Source organism: Monodelphis domestica, chromosome 4, assembly GCF_027887165.1.
Source record: "Monodelphis domestica isolate mMonDom1 chromosome 4, mMonDom1.pri, whole genome shotgun sequence".
Classification (NCBI taxonomy): Eukaryota; Metazoa; Chordata; class Mammalia; order Didelphimorphia; family Didelphidae; genus Monodelphis; species Monodelphis domestica.
The window spans coordinates 33,610,103-33,629,063 of record NC_077230.1 but is presented as its reverse complement, the minus strand read 5'-3'; the positions used below and the strand labels follow the sequence as shown (position 1 = coordinate 33,629,063).

Sequence of the window (18,961 nt, the reverse complement as noted above, 5' to 3'; positions counted from 1 at the left end):
GACCAAAAAAGTAAGGTAATAAGGAGATTCTCATGAACAATATGTATCCTTACAGGAAATCTATAATATGTACAGATTTTTATATGCATTTCTTTTGTTTATATATAGATTCTGAAACAAAAGTAACAGAGCATCATGAGGGCTTGACTAAAGCCTATTGAGTTCTCTGGAATTATGAACTAATAAATAGTACTTGAGACAGATTCTTTAAAGCTGGTGGCAGTGGCAATGAAAAGTTGAAAAGGAAAAATAACTAAAAATTTTGTTAGATTAGAATGATTGCTTTTTACAGTATGGTCATATGGAGGAAATTCCATATTGGTTTTTATAAAAAAGTATACATGCATATGATAACCATTTTTTCATATGTTATATGTATGATACTAACAATTATTAACCTGTGCAATAATTATCCTCTATCAAAATAATACTTACTTAAAAATGAAATAATTAAAAGTTAATAATGAAACAAAAGAAACATAGAAGTGAAATGATTAAAAGTTAATAATAACAAAAGTAACAGTAATAAAATATTTAAAAGTTCATATAACAAAAGTAACATGGAAGTAAAATCCGTTAAAAGTTTATATAACAAAAGTTACATGGAAGTAAAATCCATTAAAAGTTCATATAACAAAAGTAACATAGAAGTAAATCCCTTAAAAGTTCATATAACAAAAGTAACCTGGAAGTGAAATGATTAAAAGTTAATAATAACAAAAGTAACATGCATATAACAAAAGTAACATGGAAGTAAAATCCCTAAATGTTCATATAACAAAAGTAACATGAAAGTGAAATGATTAAAAGTAAATAATAGCAAAAGTAACACTAATAAAATGATTAAAAGTTCATATAACAAAAGTAACATGGATATAAAATCCCTTAAAAGTTCATATAACAAGAGTAACATGGAAGTAAATCCCTTAAAAGTTCATATAACAAAAGTAACATGGAAAGAAATGACTAAAAGTTAATAATAACAAAAGTAATAGTAATAAAATGATTAAAAGTTGATATAACAAAATTAACATGGAAGTAAAATCCCTTAAAAGTTAATATAACAAAAGTAACATGGAAGTAAAATCCCTTAAAGGTTCATATAACAAATGTAACATGAAAGTGAAATGATTAAAAGTTAATAATAACAAAATAACAGTAATAAAATGATTAAAGGTTCATATAACAAAAGTATTATGGAAGTAAAATCCCTTAAAAGTTCATATAACAAAAGTAACAAGGAAGTAAAATCCCTTAAAATTAAATATAACAAAAGTAACATAGAAGTGAAATGATTAAAAGTTAATAATAACAAAAGTAACACTAATAAAATGATTAAAAGTTCATATAACAAAAGTAACATGGATATAAAATCCCTTAAAAGTTCATATAACAAGAGTAACATGGAAGTAAATCCCTTAAAAGTTCATATAACAAAAGAAACATGGAAGTAAAATCCCTTAAAAGTTCATATACCTAAAGTAACATGGAAGTGAAATGATTAAAAGTTAATAACAAAAGTAACAGTAATAAAATGATTAAAAGTTCATATAACAAATGTAACATGGAAGTAAAATCCATTAAAAGTTCATATAACAAAAGTACCATAGAAGTGAAATGATTAAAAGTTAATAATAACAAAAATAACATGGAAGTAAATCCCTTAAAAGTTCATATAACAAAAGTAACATGGATGTAAAATCCATTAAAAGTTCATATAACAAAAGTAACATGGAAGTGAAATGATTAAAAGTTAATAATAACAAAAGTAACAATAAAATGAATAAAAGTTCCTATAACAAAAGTAACATGGAAGTAAAATCCCTTAAAAGTTCATATAGCAAAAGTAACATACAAGTAAAATGATGAAAAGTAAATATAACAAAAGTAACATGGAAGTAAAATCCCTTAAAAGTTCATATAACAAAAGTAACATAGAAGTAAAATGATGAAAAGTAAAAAGAACAAAAGTAATTGCATTTTCCATTTTTGCCATATCTTTCAGGTTCTGTGTCTTCTTTCCATCAATTTCTATAGTAAGACGAAAATATGATTTTTTTCCCAAAAATCTCTAACTTTCTTAATAGCCTTAAGTATTTTCCGGCGGTCTTTCTTTCTGTTGACTTCGATTTCCTTTGGAAAGAAAAATTAAAAGTGTAATTTTGCATCTACTTATTCAGATGAATAGATTTTCTAATTCTTTACATAATGAACCTGAAAATGAAGCTGCTATAGGATCATTTCTAAAGAACACAGATTTTCCAACAATAGAAAAATATTCCCTAGGTCTGGATGAAGAAAAAATTACATCGTACAATCCTAAAATACATTAAGGAACTACCATAATAGTTTGCCTTTGCGAAACGTTTTGGGACTTCATGCATTAATTGTTATTTATCTAGATGGGAGTCCAATGATGCTTGTGCTATTGAAACAATCCCGAATTGAAAAAAAATTAAATGGAAAATTAAATTAATTAAAACATTCCTGTTTACTTAAGTAAAAGAATGAATAATAAAATCAATCAATACTTAAATGTATTAATAATTTATTTTTAAAATTAAAAATTAAATTAAAATTGAAGGCTCAGAATATCAGACATTTACAGCTTAAAGGAACTTAAATCAAATACTATATTTTAGGAAAATCCTAGAAACATGTTATGAGAGAAAGTATACTTTAAAACCCTCAAAATTCTATTCTCTTAGGAAATAAATGAATCCAAGTAGAATTTTTTTTTTGTCTAGTAAGTTATCATATTTCATGGATCAAGTATCTCTAGTCAAAGACAAAGGTATCATACTAACCAGGATTTGCAATTTAGGCCTTATAAAATATGAGATTCTATTTACTATAAATGAAATGAAATTTTGCCATTTTCCATGATTAATGTTTTTTAATCTGTTTCAGTGAAATTAATCTGACTGTTCAAAAACTACAAAACTGCTTTCCTGGTTACCAGTGGGTTGTTTTTTTTTTTTTTTTAATGCACAGAGTTCTAAAAAAGAATGACGGGTGGCTTAGCAAATTGAGAGCTAGGCCTAGAAACAAGAAGTCCTTAACTCAGATATGGCTGGGGAGGTAGACTCTAAATGATCATCATAATGCAAACACCAACAACATAGAAATTGGTTCTGATCAAGGATACATGTAATACCCAATGAAATTGAGCAACAGATTCAGGAAGGGTGGGGAGAGGGCAGGGAGGGGAAGAATATAATTCTTGTAACCAAGGAATAATGTTCTAAAAATTGACTAAATAAATTAAATTTTTTAAAAAGTCATTAATTCAAATGTGGCCTCGTATACTCTTTTTTTTCATTTCATTTCATTTTATTAATTTTTTAATTTGGTCAATTTCAAACATTAATCCTTGGTTACAAAAATCATATACTATTCCTCCCTCCCCTCCCCCTTCCCACCCTTCCCATTGCTGATGCGCAATTCCACTGGGTATTACATGTGTCCTTGATCATAACCTGTTTCCATGCTGTTGATGTTTGCACTAGGATGTTCCTTTATGGTCTACATCCCCAAACATATCCCCCTAGACCCATGTAATCAAGCAGTTGTTTTTCTTCAGTGTTTCTACTCCCACAGTTTTTCTTCTGAATGTGAATAGTGTTCTTTCTCATAGATCCCTCTGGGTTCTTCAGGATCACTGAATTGCCACTAATGGAAAAATCCATTACATTCGATTGTACCACAGTGTATCAGTCTCTGTGTACAATGTTCTCCTGGTTCTGCTCCTTTCACTCTGCATTACTTCTTGGAGGCTGTTCCAGTTCCCATGGAATTCCTCTATTTTATTATTCCTTTGAGCAGAATAGTAATTCCATCACCAACATATACCATAATTTGTTCAGCCATTCCCCAACTGAAGGGGAATTTTCCAATTTTTTGCCACCAAAAAGAGTGCAGCTACGAATATTCGTGTACATGTCTTTTTCCTTATTATCTCTTTGAGGTACAAACCCAGCAGTGTTATGGCTGGATCAATGGGCAGACAGTCTTTTAGCCCCTTTTGGGCATAGTTCCAAATGGCCCTCCAGAATGGTTGGATCAATTCACAAGTCTACCAGCAATGCAAATATCCCAACTTTTCCACACCCCTTCTCCCCATCATTCATTACTTTCTTTTGCTGTCATGTTAGCCAATCTTCTAGGTATGAGGTGAGTTGTTTTGATTTGCATTTCTCTGATTATTAGAGATTTAGAACACTGTTTCATGTGCTTATTAATAGTTTTGATTCCTTTGACTGAAAATTGCCTATTCATGTCCCTTGCTCATTTATTAATTATAGAATGGCTTGATTTTTTTTGGACAATTGATGTAGTTCTTTGTCAATTTGAGTAATTAGACCTTTGTCAGAGATTTTGTTATGAAGATTGTTTCCCAAATTGTTACTTCCCTTCTAATTTTGGTTGCATTGGTTTTGTTTGTACAAAACTTTTTTAATTTGATGTAATCAAAATTATTTATTTTACATTTTGTCCCCAAAGCTATGATGTTTCAGCTTGTCATAGACTGTCTTGCTGAGGTCACTTATTCCAAGTCTATTCCACTGATCCTCCTTTCTGCCTCTTAGCCATTACCAAATTGTTTTGATGACTACTGCTTTATAGTATAGTTTTAGATCTGGTACTACAAAGGCCACCTTCCTTTGCGTTTTTTTTTCCATTATTTCCCTGGATATCTTTGATCTTTTGTTCTTCTCCAAATGAACTTTGAGCTTTTCTTTGATGTTTGATAGAATTCCCTTGTTAATTCATCAGGCCCTGGGGATGTTTTTCTTAAGGAGATTCTTGATGGCTTGTTCAATTTCTTTTTCTGATATGGTGGGATTATTTAAGAATTCTATTTCTTCATATGTTAATCTAGGCAATTTATATTTTTGTAAACATTCATCTATATCACCTAGATTAGCATATTTTTTGCCATATAATTGGGCAATAGAGTTTTGAATGATTGCCTTCATTTCATCTTCACTGGAGGTGTGGTCTCTCTTTTCATCTCCACTATTACCTTGTTTTTCTTCTTTCCTTTTTTTTATTAGATTGACCATTAGTTTGTCTATTTTGTTTGTTTTTTTTTCAAAATACCAGCTTCTAGTTTTACATTAGTACAATAGTTCTTTCACTTTCACTTTTATTTATTTCTCCCTTAATTTTTAGGATCTCTAATTTAGTTTTCTTCTAGGGATTTTTAATTTGTTCACTTTCAAGTTTTTTGATTTGAATGTCCAATTCATTGACCTCTATCCTCCTTAAATTGTTAATATATGAACTCAAAGATATAAATTTCCCCCTGAATCCTGCTTTGGCTGCATCCCATAGATTTTGAAAGGATACCTCATCATTGTCATTTTCTTCAATGAAATTATTGTTTTGATGATTTGTTTTCTAGCCAATTTTGGAGAACCTATTATGTAATTTCCAAATAATTTTTGATTTGGCTCTCCACATACCTTTACTGATCATTATTTTTATTGCATTATGATCTGAAAAGGTTGCATTTATTATTTCTGCTTTTCTGCTTTTGTTTGCCATGTTTTTATAATCTAGTATATGGTCAATCTTTGTGAATGTACCATGTGCTTCTGAAAAGATGTATTCCTTTTTGTACCTATTTATTTTTTTCCATAGACATATTAACCCTAATTTTTCTAAGATTTCATCCACATCTTTTATCTCTTTCTTATTTATTTTTTGATTTGGTTTATCTAAATTTGATAGTGGTAGATTCAGGTCTCCCACTAGTATAGTTTTACTATCTATTACCTCCTTCAATTCCATTAGTTTCTCCTTTGGAAATTTGGATGCTATACCATTTGGTACATACTTGTTGATTAGTGATATTTCCTCATTGTCTATACTCCCTTTTATCAGGATATATTTACCTTCCTTATCCCTTTTAATCAGATCTATTTTTACTTTGGCTTTGTCAGATATCATGATTGCAACTCCTGCCTTCTTTCTATCACTTGAGGCCCAACAGGTTTTGCTCCAATCTTTGATTCTAACCTTGTGAGTATCTACTCACCTCAGGTGTGTTTCTTGTAGACAACATATGGTAGGATTTTGGATTCTAATCCACTCTCCTATTTGCTTTCATTTTATGGGTAATTTCATCCCATTCACATTCAATGTTAGGATTGTCACTTTTGTATTCTCCAGCATTTTGATATCCTCTCCTAGTTCTGTCCTTTCTTCTTTTGCTACATCCTTTTAAACTGGTGGTTTACTTTTAATCAATTCCCCTATTCCCCTCCCTTAATATGCTTCCCTTTCTGGCCCCTCCCTTTTTGTTCCCTTCTTTTTTTTAGGGTCTGTTACGTTCCCTCCCCCCTCTCTTTACCTACCTTTTTGTACTTTTCTCCAACCTACCCACCTTAGTTTTCCCTTCTCACTTTCCCTGTCAGATAAGATAGAATTCAAGACCCCGGTGGTCTAGATTTTCTTCCCTCTCAGAATTGATTTCACTGAGAGTAAGGTTCAGAGTATTACCTATTAGCATTCTCTTTCTCTCCTTCTAATAAGAGTATTCTTCCCCTCCCCTGCCCATTTGTATCTTTGTGTGATAAAGATTATACTATTTATTTTATTTCTTGAAGTATCTCTTGGTGCCATCTTTGATTCCCCCCCTTTTTTGCATATCATCTCATAGCCCCTTAATGCCCCAGTCTCTTCCTGTGACTGATTCTTCTAATTACCATGATATTGAATATAATTTTTGAGTTACAAATAACATTTCCCCCATATATTAATACATATAATTTGATCTAATTTAAGCCCTTAAAAAAGAAAGTTTGAATAAAAATTTTTTTCCACTTTTCCCTCTCTTATTTACCATTTCATGTTTCTCTTGATCTTGTGTTTGGATATCAAACTTTCCACTTATAGTTCTGTTTTTTTCTTTACAAATACTGGGAAATCTTCTATTTTGTTGAATGCCCATACTTTCCCCTGCAAGTATATAGTCAATTTTGATGGATAGGTGATCCTTGGTTGAAGACCCAATTCTCTTGCCTAGCATGTTCTAGGTTTTGTGGTCCTTTAGTGTGGAAGCTGCCACTTGTATTTCCTTTGTAGCTTGAGTTTTTCCTCTAATAATTTTCCAGGGTCAATAACTTCTTTTTGTTTTCCTTGGAGGGAGGTTGTTGCTCCTGGTCACAATTTACCATCACTGTAGAGGTTTTTCCTTCCCATTTTAGTCAGAAATCTGAGTGAGATGGGAAGGAACTCTGTGTATGGAGCTAAGGAGCAATGATTTTGCCCGAGGCAAGCTCCTGAATCTCCGCAGCTTCTGCTGTTTGCTGCCCTTCTCTGTGATATCTTCCCAGGAGCACCCATGATCTGTGCTTTTCAGGCTGCTGGGGTTTCACATGTAGCTGCTCTCAGGGATAGGTCTTTTCTGGTCTTAGTTAGTTCCCAAGGACCTAGAGGTGCTTCTTACTCATTCGCTGATTCAGGAGCAAGCTGGCTCTGACTCTGGTTCCGTAGGTGGAGTGGGGGGAGGTTAGATCAGCTCACATTTTGAAGGGAGCTTTTTCACCCCCTTATACTGTGGAAATACCCAAATTCCACATAGCTTTAATGCTGGGCCCTACTGTAGAGTCTCTTCATTCTTACGAATTTGGATTTTTGGTCTTTTGAGGTAGTCTATTATGAGTGGGTACTGAGAAGAGGAAGTCGTGCGTCTAGACTACCACCATGTTTACCCGGAATACCAACCACTCTTTTTTTAAAAAACCCTCATCTTCCACTTTAGAATCAATACTATGTATTGGTTATAAGGCAGAAGAGCAGTAAAGGCTAGGCAATGGGCATTAAGTGACTTACCCATAGTCACACATGTAAACCTTAAAATTTCTTAGACTTATAAATGTTGGAAATTTCACCATTGGGAAATTTCATACTTGGAAAATTTCTTACTGATAGTCTATTGGAATGTGAACCCCATTGGCATGGGAGGTTCCTCCTCCTCCCTTCTTAAGATTACTTTAGGACAGAAACCTTTTGCTGAACAAGGGAAAGGGCTTTGACCTATGCTTAAGCATAGAACAGGAAGTTCTTTGAGTCATGATTGATTTTAGAATTGATACAATAGAGATACTTGGAATGACAAAACCAGGTCTTAGAAATTACAATCTCCACCCTACTCAGTCCTAACAGGATTTAGGAAGGGCTGCAGCATATATCAAAATTTAATTATTCCAATCTCCACCCTATTCAGGGTAACAGGATTTAGGAAGGGCTGCAGCAAAGGATCAAGATTTAATTATTTGAGAATATTCAACAGACAGACATGTGCAAAGCCACAGACCTCTGGGTGGTCCTGGGTTAAGCTAGAGCCACCATTGGCACAGGGAAGACATGGACAGTGATTGGTAGATGTGAGAACTGAGGGGAGGGAACTTGGATGGTTTCCTTAAAGATAGCGGGGTCTGAGGACTAGGGGGGGTTGGTTGGAGAGGTTTTGCTCTGAGAGGTTGTGCTCTGAGAAGCTTGCTCTGAAGGAAGCTGGAGGTGGAGGCTCCTGAGACTGTTTCTCCATTTTGGTCACGTGAGTGATAGGGACTGATCTCTTTTCTTTGCCTCAGCTATCTAAGGGCTTGGGCCTTTTGCCTAACCAGCCTAAACAGAAGAGGTATTTAAGCCCTATTCCCTTCTCTCCCCTTTTTCTCTCCCTCTCTCTCTCTATCTCTAATTCCTTTCTTCCTCCTGTTTGTAATTAAACTCCATAAAAGGTTGACTGATGACTTGATTTTTCATTTAGGAATTACATAGCTGAATTCCTTGGCTACCTTAAATTAATATATATCAGTTTTTAAAGTGATTTCCTTGTCACACACAGCTGGGAAATGTCTGATGTCAAATTTGAACCCAGGATCTCCCATCTACAGGCCTGGCTTTCAAACCACTGAGCTACCCAGATGCCCCCTCACATACTCTTGATACTCTTGCTAGCAGTGTGACCCTCGGCAAGTCACTCACTACCCACTCCTTGCCCAGATCCTACTCCTCTTCTTCCTTGGAATTAATACATGGGGATTGATTCCAAGATGGAATGGTAGGTTTTTAAAAATAAATAAATAAATAAATATAAATAAAAAGAAATGACCACATGTTAGGAATACTAAAAAGGGGAGGGGGGAATTTAACAAATCACAATCAAAAAGAAATCTCCCTTGATACTACATTCAAAAGGAAGTTAACATGATTTCCTTAAAACCATAAGATTGGCAAATAGATCATCCATAGGATTTCCCATTTTTGTATTATGTTTTATATACTCTCTCAATAAAATTAGTGATTATATATATATATATATATATATATATATATGTTGTCTAATGGATTGTAAAAAAAAAGTCAATCTTGAACTTACTTTTAGCGAGCGATTGTCCAGTGTAAGGAGTTTTTCACCAGTTATTCCTTTACAATAAAATTTTACAACATACTCCTCCATTCCAATGCTCCATAACCAATTACCAACTTCAATATTTGTCCACTCTGTTGGCAATGTTTTAGGGGCTTCAGTAGAATAAGGACAGTAATCTTCCAATACCTAGAGGTCAAGAGACACAATATTTAAAAAGCTTCCATGGCTATATGTTAATATAACCATAGACAGCAAAAACTCAAAGGAGCCTTAGAGACCATTTGTTCCAAAATCATCCCTCATTTCACAGTTCATTTTTTTATAAATTTTGCTTTTCAAGGCTGCTGTATTTCTTATCCCCACCACCCTTTTCTTTCATCTGTATGTCAAAAATTCACAGAACAACAAGAGATCTGAAGTGAGTTTTGTAAACCAGGAAAAAACTTTATTTTTTGCAATGAAAATACTTTGGAGCCTTTTTAAAAATAGCATTATTCTAAAACAGGCAAAATACTCGATATATTTTCCCTTAAGGAGTGATGACTTTGTAAGGGAATGTATTAATACTAAAATGTTTCCACCTACTCCAAGTTAAGACAATATGAGAGGAAAATTATCTACATCCAAAGTGTATTCAGTTATTCTCCATGGCCAAAATAAATTGAACTAAAATCTACCTTTATCCAGGTAGTTTTGTCTCTTCTTTGGCCAGGAACACAGGCCTCTTTACCCAATATCCACCCAGGAAGGAAGTTGAGGCAACTTGGCCTGGTAGGAGCTGCTGGGGTTTCTGGGTCATGGGAGGCAGAGGAAGAGTCATCACCAGGTTCTAAGACTAGAAGTTAGATTAGCTAGGTGTTAGCTAACTTTAGAATCTAGTGATGGTTCTTATAAAGGCAAAGAACCCTCAAGTCCCCAATTCCATCTTCCAGTGTCTGATATCCATAACTTTCCAATTGAGGTTACCATATCAGTTGAGAAACTGGTCAGGAACTATTAAAGTGCATCCTAGTTTTTTGTCTATTTCTACTGATGGGTAATATTTCTAGAAAGTAAATGGAAACAAATCTTACTTTTTTTTTACAAGATTTTGGCAAGTTGACCATCATGATTACAAATGCTAAATATATTCGATGTTGTCACCTTTAGGTTTGGAGGAAAGCTTGTATTTTATTGCCATTTATTATTTTATAAGTAATAGAAAATTGAAAAAAATATGCCCATCTCCATTAGACAGTGTTGTGGGGGTCCTTTTTCAGTATCTATTAAGAGATGGGACCATCCTTGGAGGATTCAAAAGAATTCCAAATGTGAGGCAATTCAGAATTTTATTCTTGCTAGCTAGAGCACAAACAAAATTGGGCAGGTCAGAAATACCTCCTAATGCCTGGTGGGTGATGAAATCTTTAGTTGGACTTACTCATATGTACATGTGTATCTATTTATTTATGTATGTGTAAAAATATGTGTGTGAAGATCAATAGATATTTTCTCAATTGACCTCATACCTCATATTCTTTTTTTATTTTTAATATTTTTTCAAGTTTATATGATTCATTTTCTTTCCCTTTTCCCCTCCCAGAAGCAATAAGCAATTCTACTGGATTGTACAAATGTTATCCCTTGATATCTAATTTTATATTATTCATTTTTACCATAGAGCTCAAACACCAAATCATATATTCATATAAACAAGTTCCCAGTGTTAAGTCTTAAGTTTCTTTTTCATTTCTATTCCCATAGTTCTCTCTCTCAATATAGATAGCATTCTTTCTCATAAGTCCTTCAGGAATGTCCTGGACTATTGTATGCTGCTAGTAGTAAAGTTCATTATGTTGGATAGTTCTACAATGTTTCACTTTCAGTGTATATCATTCGATTGGTTCTGCTCATTTCACTCTGCTTCAGTTCATGGAGGTCTTTCCAGTTTATATAGAAATAAAGTAGGTCATCATTCCTTATAACACAATAGTATTCCATCACCAACATATACCACAATTTGTTTAGTCATTCCCTAATTGAGGAACATGCCCTCATTTTCCAATTTTTGCCACCACAAAGAGCTCAGGTATGAATATTTTGTATACGCATTTTTCCTTATTATCTCTTTGGAGTACAAACCCAGCAGTGGTATTGCTGGATCAAAGGATATGTGCTCTTTTAAAGCCCTTTGCTCATAATTCCAAATTTCCCTCCAGAATGCTTGTATTAATTCACAACTCCACTAGCAATGCATTAGTGTCCCAATTCTGCCATATCCCCTTCAACATTTATTATTTTCCTTCATTGTCATATTGGCCCATCTGTGGCTCTCATGTTCTTTTTTTTGCTCAGTAACACAGGCACAGTCAATCAAGACATACACATGCAATCTCTCCTCTTATTTTGCCAACAACTGACAGTGGTATTTCTTGGTAAACTTTTACCATTTTACCTACCTGTTATTTTTTAAAAATTGTACAGCCCCTTCAGAGACCCCTTCTGTCTCATGGAGGGAAAATTATCCTAATATGTTATCACTTCCTACCTGCATCAGCCCATAACAATTCAACTTGCACTTTTCTCTAGGTTAAGTGTATTTCAATACTCTCTGCCATCATTTTAGAAAATTTTCAGCCAACAATATTCTGAGGCCAAAAGTTGAATCAATTATCCTTTGTCCTTAGAACATCCAAATACAGAGAATTCAAATGTTTTAAGAGTTCTTAATCATTCCCTTTTCTTGAGAGAGGTTCTTGAATGATCTCTGGGAACAAAAAAGAGACTTCAAGGCCAAACAGTTGCCGCTATGGTACTTTTGCTCCTTACTCAGTTAATTTTATTCCTATGCATACTGATTAATAATTATGACAGAATGTTAACTCCTCAATCCAAGGTAAATTATAGTTTTCTAATTCAAGAGAAAGCTCACTCTCTAGTAATTTAAATGGGGAAACAAACTTAAATCTTTGATAAATTTAACATAATGAAAATTTACCTCTTGATCAATTTCTTCCCACTTGTGCACATTCTTTACTTGTTTGTCATGTTTTTTAAAATGAAAGAAGTTCCACAGCTTGCGTTCTTTGATATTGCTAGAATCATAAAACATTTGAGAGGGAAATAATTATTAAAATACAAAATACATTCTACTATGACACAAAAAAGGATCTTAATTAGATGCACACTATAAAAATTTCATGAATTCAATTCTGAAAAAAAGACAAAGCTACATGTTAAAAGAGTTTGGAGTTACACTTTTTGTAGGATACGTGCTATGTCAGCACATGTATTAGAGAAGGGGCAAGATCAAATTTGGCGCTATAGGTAAAAATATAAAACTAGATATGGAAGCCAGTTAAGTTAAATATGTGTGCATATGGCACAATATCATTTCTCTACTTCTTCCTCCTCCACATTAAACACAACTAATACATGATTTGTCTTGTAAGGAGTGATGGGGTCACTGATTTAGATCTGAAGTAACGCTAGATGTCAACTTGTAATATTTTATAGATGGGAAGTCTGTAACCTATTGATCAGAAAATACTTGAATTTGAACACATGACTAGGTGATAAAACTCCAGTCTGAATGCAGATAACTCAGATTCCATGTCCTATACTTTTCCCACTAAGTTGTTATTATCAGACTCAAAAAGAAATGGATCTCTCTGGGTCACATCCATAAACTGTGAATTTGACACCTTTACTCTATTCCATTTGAGGAAGATGTGAACAACTGAGAAAATTCATATAAATAATGTTCTTTTGTAGAAAGGGGCAAAAAACATAGCAAACAGTAGCCAAAGAGGTAAATTCCAGGAGAAATAAAATGTTTTGTTTATTAAGAATATTGTTATCCATATATAAAAAGTACATCTCTTACCGGAACCAGGAAAATCTCTTTTTAGCCTTTCCCTCTGTAGGTTTTCCAGTGCTAATAATCTCTTCCTCCACTACTATTTCTTCTTCTTCTTTTTCTTTTTTTATTGGGGTCGCTAAGAAAAATAAATAATTCAATGAGTACAACAGTACACCAATATTTTACTAGGATTAGCAAGGGACAACAGCAATCTTTCATTGGTTACTATTGCTGACCAAGGCTTAGACATCTTATAAAGTGAAGAACCTACCTATGGTATTGCTTTTAGAGCCAGAAGCCATGAAGTCACCGCTGGGAAGGTAACTATCTGAATATCTTCTCTGTGCCTCATTTTTCACACCTACAAAATGAAGGGATTAAAGTGGGTGGTCTTTGAGATTCCTTCTAAGACTGATGATCTAGGATATCTACCAAGAAAATACTAGTCCTGCTGCAAGGGCAGTTAAAAACAAATAAAGCTAGATTTAAGAAGACTTAAAAGGATGAGACAGTCAAAAATGTTGATTAATCAGTTGGCAGCGGTGGTGGTGATCCTTATGTTTGAAAAGTACCAGTGACATCACAGGGTAACATTTTAACTTGTGTATGAATTGGATTTAAGTGAGTTGCACAAAATTGTCAGCCTCACTCTTTCTTCCAGAGTCATCTAAATCCTGTGGCAAGACTAAAGTCTGGATGACTGACACTGAACCTAGATGATTGACACTGAACCTAAATGACTTTAGTGTCTTAGATGTCCAACCAAACTCTACGCACTCCACAGTGCTTACTTCAGCTACATTCATGGCTACTGAAGCAAATTTTCTCATCCACCTATTCCAGGAGGAGGTATTCACAAGCCTGGAGTAGATATCAACCTAACTTAACCCATCTGTTCAGTTTTAACAGGCTGCTCCACATGCTACAGCTTCATGGAACCACAGATGAGAGCTGAGTGACAAGTAGACACCAAAGGTAGATAAGCAGCCCTGAAAAGTGTTCAGCAAGCCCTCACACCAGAGGTTCTAATATTCTCTGAACAACAATCATATTAATTGTTGGTACTTGGCAGCCAAAAAAAAGTCAGCCCCTGAAGTACAGCATTCATTTTCCAACTGTTGCTCAATTCACCAGTATTCATTCTTCCAGATCTCAGATTCATAAGGATGAACCAGATTTCCTTCTGTTAGCAATGACAGTGATACTCCAAATGTTCACAGTTTCACAATGCAAAAGGAATGAAAGTAATTGATGGTACCCAGGAAAAAGGTATTTTCTAATGAACCATTTATACAAGTGATATTTATAGCTAAAATAGGAAACCTTCTCTATTTGCCAATAAATAAATTTATGTATATGGCATATACATAGATGATAGATATAAACAAATTTTTGCCTAAAGAATGAATCATAGAAACAATCAATAATTTCATTAAAGAGAATGATTATAAGGAGACAACATATCAAAATTCATAGGATGTAGCCAAAGCAGTACTTAGAGGAAAATTCACATCTCTAATTGCTCATATCAGGTAAAGTAGAGAAAGAGCAGGTCATAAGCAAATTGGTTATACAACTAAAAATCCTAGAAAAGGACAAATTTAAAAATCCTCAATTAAACACCAAATTGGAAATCATGAAAATCAAGCAAGGGACGAATAGATTGAAAGTAAGAAAACCATAGAACTAATAAAATAAGACAAATTGTTTTATGAGAAAATAAAATAAACCATTGGCATACATGATTAAAAAAGAATTTTAATTTCATTAAATTAAAAAGGTTTTGCACAAATAAAACAAATGTACTTAAGATTAGAAATGAAAAAACAAATTCTGAGGAAACAATTATAGCAAGTATTTGACAAAAGTCTCATTTCTTAAATATATAGAGTACTGAGTCAAATTTATAATACACAACATTCCTCAATTGAGAAAATAGTCAAAGGATTTGAATAGGCATTTCTCAGAAGAGATTAAAACTTTACATAGCCATATTTTAAAAAATTCCAAATCACTATTGATGAGAGAAATGAAAATTAAGACAAGTCTGAAAAATGATCTCATACCCTTCAGATTAGCTAACATGACCAAAATGGAAAATGATAAATGTAGAAGGGGAGGTGGGAAAATTGTAACACTAATAAAATTCATTGGTGATAGTGTGAATCGATACAACCATTCTGGAGACTTATATGAAACAATACCCAAAGGTCTATACAACAATCTCACTAAAGGTTCAGGATCCCAAATGGATCAAACATGGAATAAAAGGAAATAACTATGCCAAAATATTATTATCAGCTCTTTTTATAGTGGCAAAGAATTGGAAACTGAGGGGTTGTCCATTATTTAGTGGTTGAATGAACAAGCTGTAGAATATAGTTGTAATGGATTACTATTATACCATAAGGAACAATGAACAGGATGAATTCAGAAAAAGTGAGCAGAGCCACTATAACTAGAGACTATAACAGAAATATTATACAATGATCAACTGTGGAGGACTAAACCATTATCATAAAGCTTCCAAGGTAACACATGAAGAACATACTATCAATGGTCAAGGAAGCTACAAAAAAAATCTGAGTGTAGATCAAAACTTGACATCTTCTACTATAATAGTTATATTATAAATTATAAGTTATATTATAAATCTTCATGAGATTGAATATGTATGTTATATGTCTTTATCATGATGGGAACAATATGGAAATATGTATTACATGATAGTATTAGTGTAACCTATATCAGATTCTTCACCCCCTCAGGGAAAGGGAGATGGGGGCATCTGAATTTTAAAATGTCAAAAGAAATGGCCAAAATTATTCCTATAAGTAATTGAATTAAAAAAAGATTTTGTTGCAATGAGACCAACAGAATGTTGATAAACAAAAATGGATGTCATTAAAGTAGGATGGATAATAGACTCTAACCAAAACCATGTCCCAAGGATGTAATAAGAAATCATATAAAGATTGTTTTCAGTCTAAACATCATCATAGATATTAAAAAAAACTTAGGTGGATAATAAGTTGATTTTATATGTCAGATAGATAGTAATAGGGAAAGAGGAACAAGATCTTTTTCTGTATTATTTCAAAAGAAGGGAAAACAACTAAATTATTAAAAAAAGCATGAGCAAAATAAAATTGTACTGAAATCTTGTCTAAAAGCTTAAGTAATTTAGCAATAGTGTGGCCTGGATGTTGAGAAAATGAGTTTCCTATCACGGCATATTTTGAGGCAGAAGCTAAATGACATTCTGACATACATATAGGATAGATTTCTATATCAATTAAAAAGGTATGGTAGAATATTTCCAAGGTCCCTTATAGTTCAATCAACAAGAGAGGGATCACCAATAGGTGAGAAAGCCTTATAAAGCAGCTAGCATTCTCATTATTAGAGATATGAAGAGAAAAGAAATAGGGACCAGAGATTCAGTGAGTGATGGAAACATTTGTTCCAAATTTCTCTTATCTATCAGAAAACTTTAGGGTCAAATGTTTTGAGTAAGGATATATGTCTTACCTGAATTGAAATCCCCTTGGGCTAATAATTGCCCTGGTGATAAATCTTCATTTTTTATCTCTTTAGGCTTTATTTTAAATTGTCCTAGTAATAATTCTTCTTCTGGGGCCAATGGTAAAAATGTGCCTTCTTTATCTGATTCATCAGGTTTCTGTTCCATATTCACTTTGTATGTGTTCATGTCTTTATATTTTTCTTGAAAAATGTTAGCCTGAAATTTACCAAATTTAACCAAAATAAATCTATTAATATTAAGTACACGTTATTCAATCCTTTTCCTCTCCAAGAGTCACAACCATCTCATATATAAGTCATTTATTCCTGCTAGCCACTTATCTGACTCTTTATTCTCAAATGACCCCTTAAGATCTATTACATTCAAAAACATATGCACAAATTCCATGACTAGTAGCTATTGTGTAAAACCAATCAGGATAGGACGAGAGATTTACATGAGATTAGAGACAGGGATAGGTTTGGGAACTGAGATGGGGACATGGATGGGAATGGGAAGAGGGAAAGAGATAGGCATACAGATAGGAATGAGGTTAGGGATAGAATCCAAAGCTTAAAAGCTCTCCCAGCTAAGAATTGTGTTTTTCAAGGCAAGGTGACACCTGCACTGCCATTTAGGTGCAGGAAGCTGCCAAAAGCAGTAAGATGTTACTGACCTGGTGAGCTTCAGACATCCAGGATGGACATCAGGGGGACCACTTCAATACATATCACTTCCTAACACTACAAAATGAAGCCTCTCTTCCTGCATAGTTCTGTATATACAGGGGGAAAGACAGTTTCTGCTTCTAGAAGGATTGTAATTTAGTAAAATGGACTCCAAGAGATGTTCAAAAACAGTCAGTGGAAATACCATAATAGCTGAGAAATTACAGTGACAAGCCCTTTTGCAAACTAGAAGAATGTTAGGGCAGGTCTGATGAGTAAGTAACCTGGCCTTAGATAGAGGTATAGATATCGACACATACACACATACACATATATAAATAAATGTGTGCATGCATTTATGTGCATATATATGTATATACAGACACACAGATTTACATGTGTATAGAAAAAAGGAAAAATGATATTCACTACTAAGAGCTTCTTCCATGTCTGGTCTTCTGGTCCTCAGCTAAGCTCTGGGTATATAAGATTTATATGACTACAATGATATAGATATAGATATATGCATATATATATATATATATATATATATATAATAAAAAATTTATGTCATGGTACTCTGGGAATTAAGTATGGAACCCTCTGGTGTCAGAGTATGGAAGGTACTGGGTTTAGACTTTATCCAATAACAACAGGAAAGCCTTGATAATATGTGACCGAGACACTGGGTTTAATCCTCAAATACAAAAAGAATTTACTGATGTGATAGATGGCAGAACCAGTCTAACTAATCTTTGTGAAATCATTGCCAAATGGCGCTTGCTATCCATTCCATCCATTCTACCACTGAGACCCCAGGACTTCTGAAGCATTCCATCTTGTGCTTCAGCTGAACCTTATTTTAAATGTTGTACTTTCCACTTAGAGTATCGAGTAAGAGTGTCTCAAGATCAGGAAATGTTTCATTTTTTCTCTTTATGTCTCCAGCGCTTAGCAGCATTTTGCACACATCCAGAGGTACTTCAATTAGTAGTTACAATGATAGCATAAAAGTAGGGGAAATCGATTGTAAGGCCTACATTCTAGCAGACTTCAGAGGCACATTCACAGAGAAAATAATAATAAAAAAAGCCTGGTGGGCCTTCTTCACTTCAGAACGAAGAAAGTTACTGATTCACATCTTAAGACCTAAGAGTAGTTAATAGCTGCAACGGAGTAAGGGAAGCAAGGAAGAAGGATACCCCAGCCGATGATCCTTTCTCTTGATCAAGTAGACACAATTCATGGATTAGTAGTAGTAGTAGGCTGGGGTTCCCAAATGATTTCCATACTGGATTTTCTAAAGAGTGATAAGTAGTACTAGGCAGAGAGTAGTGATATGGGAGTTTTGGTCAATTCACCTTTCATAAAGCAGTCCTCTTAGGCCAAGAAGAGTTTTAGTAAGATTGAAAAGTTTTGTTTGGACTGATCAAAAGAATGGATGAATGAAATAGGAAGCATTTATTTCATGCATTATTATGGGCACCATTCACACTGACTGCTTTGCTTTCCACCACTTTTATCACTGTTCACACAACTAA

The 18,961-nt window shown here is 33.7% G+C and overlaps 1 protein-coding gene across 1 annotated transcript in view; it reads right to left on the bottom strand.

The window, feature by feature from the left end:
* Positions 1-1,634: 1,634 nt before the first annotated feature.
* LOC130453604 (uncharacterized) overlaps positions 1,635-18,961 on the bottom strand; it is a 30,106-nt gene continuing 12,779 nt past the window's right edge. Inside the window, exons 6-11 of the mRNA XM_056826333.1 lie at positions 16,758-16,968; positions 13,498-13,587; positions 13,251-13,362; positions 12,363-12,459; positions 9,392-9,571; positions 1,635-2,133 (exon numbers count right to left, since the gene is read on the bottom strand). Coding sequence (XP_056682311.1) covers positions 2,032-2,133; positions 9,392-9,571; positions 12,363-12,459; positions 13,251-13,362; positions 13,498-13,587; positions 16,758-16,968 — 792 coding nt within the window. The 3' untranslated portion in view covers positions 1,635-2,031. The remainder of the gene's footprint in view (positions 2,134-9,391; positions 9,572-12,362; positions 12,460-13,250; positions 13,363-13,497; positions 13,588-16,757; positions 16,969-18,961) is intronic.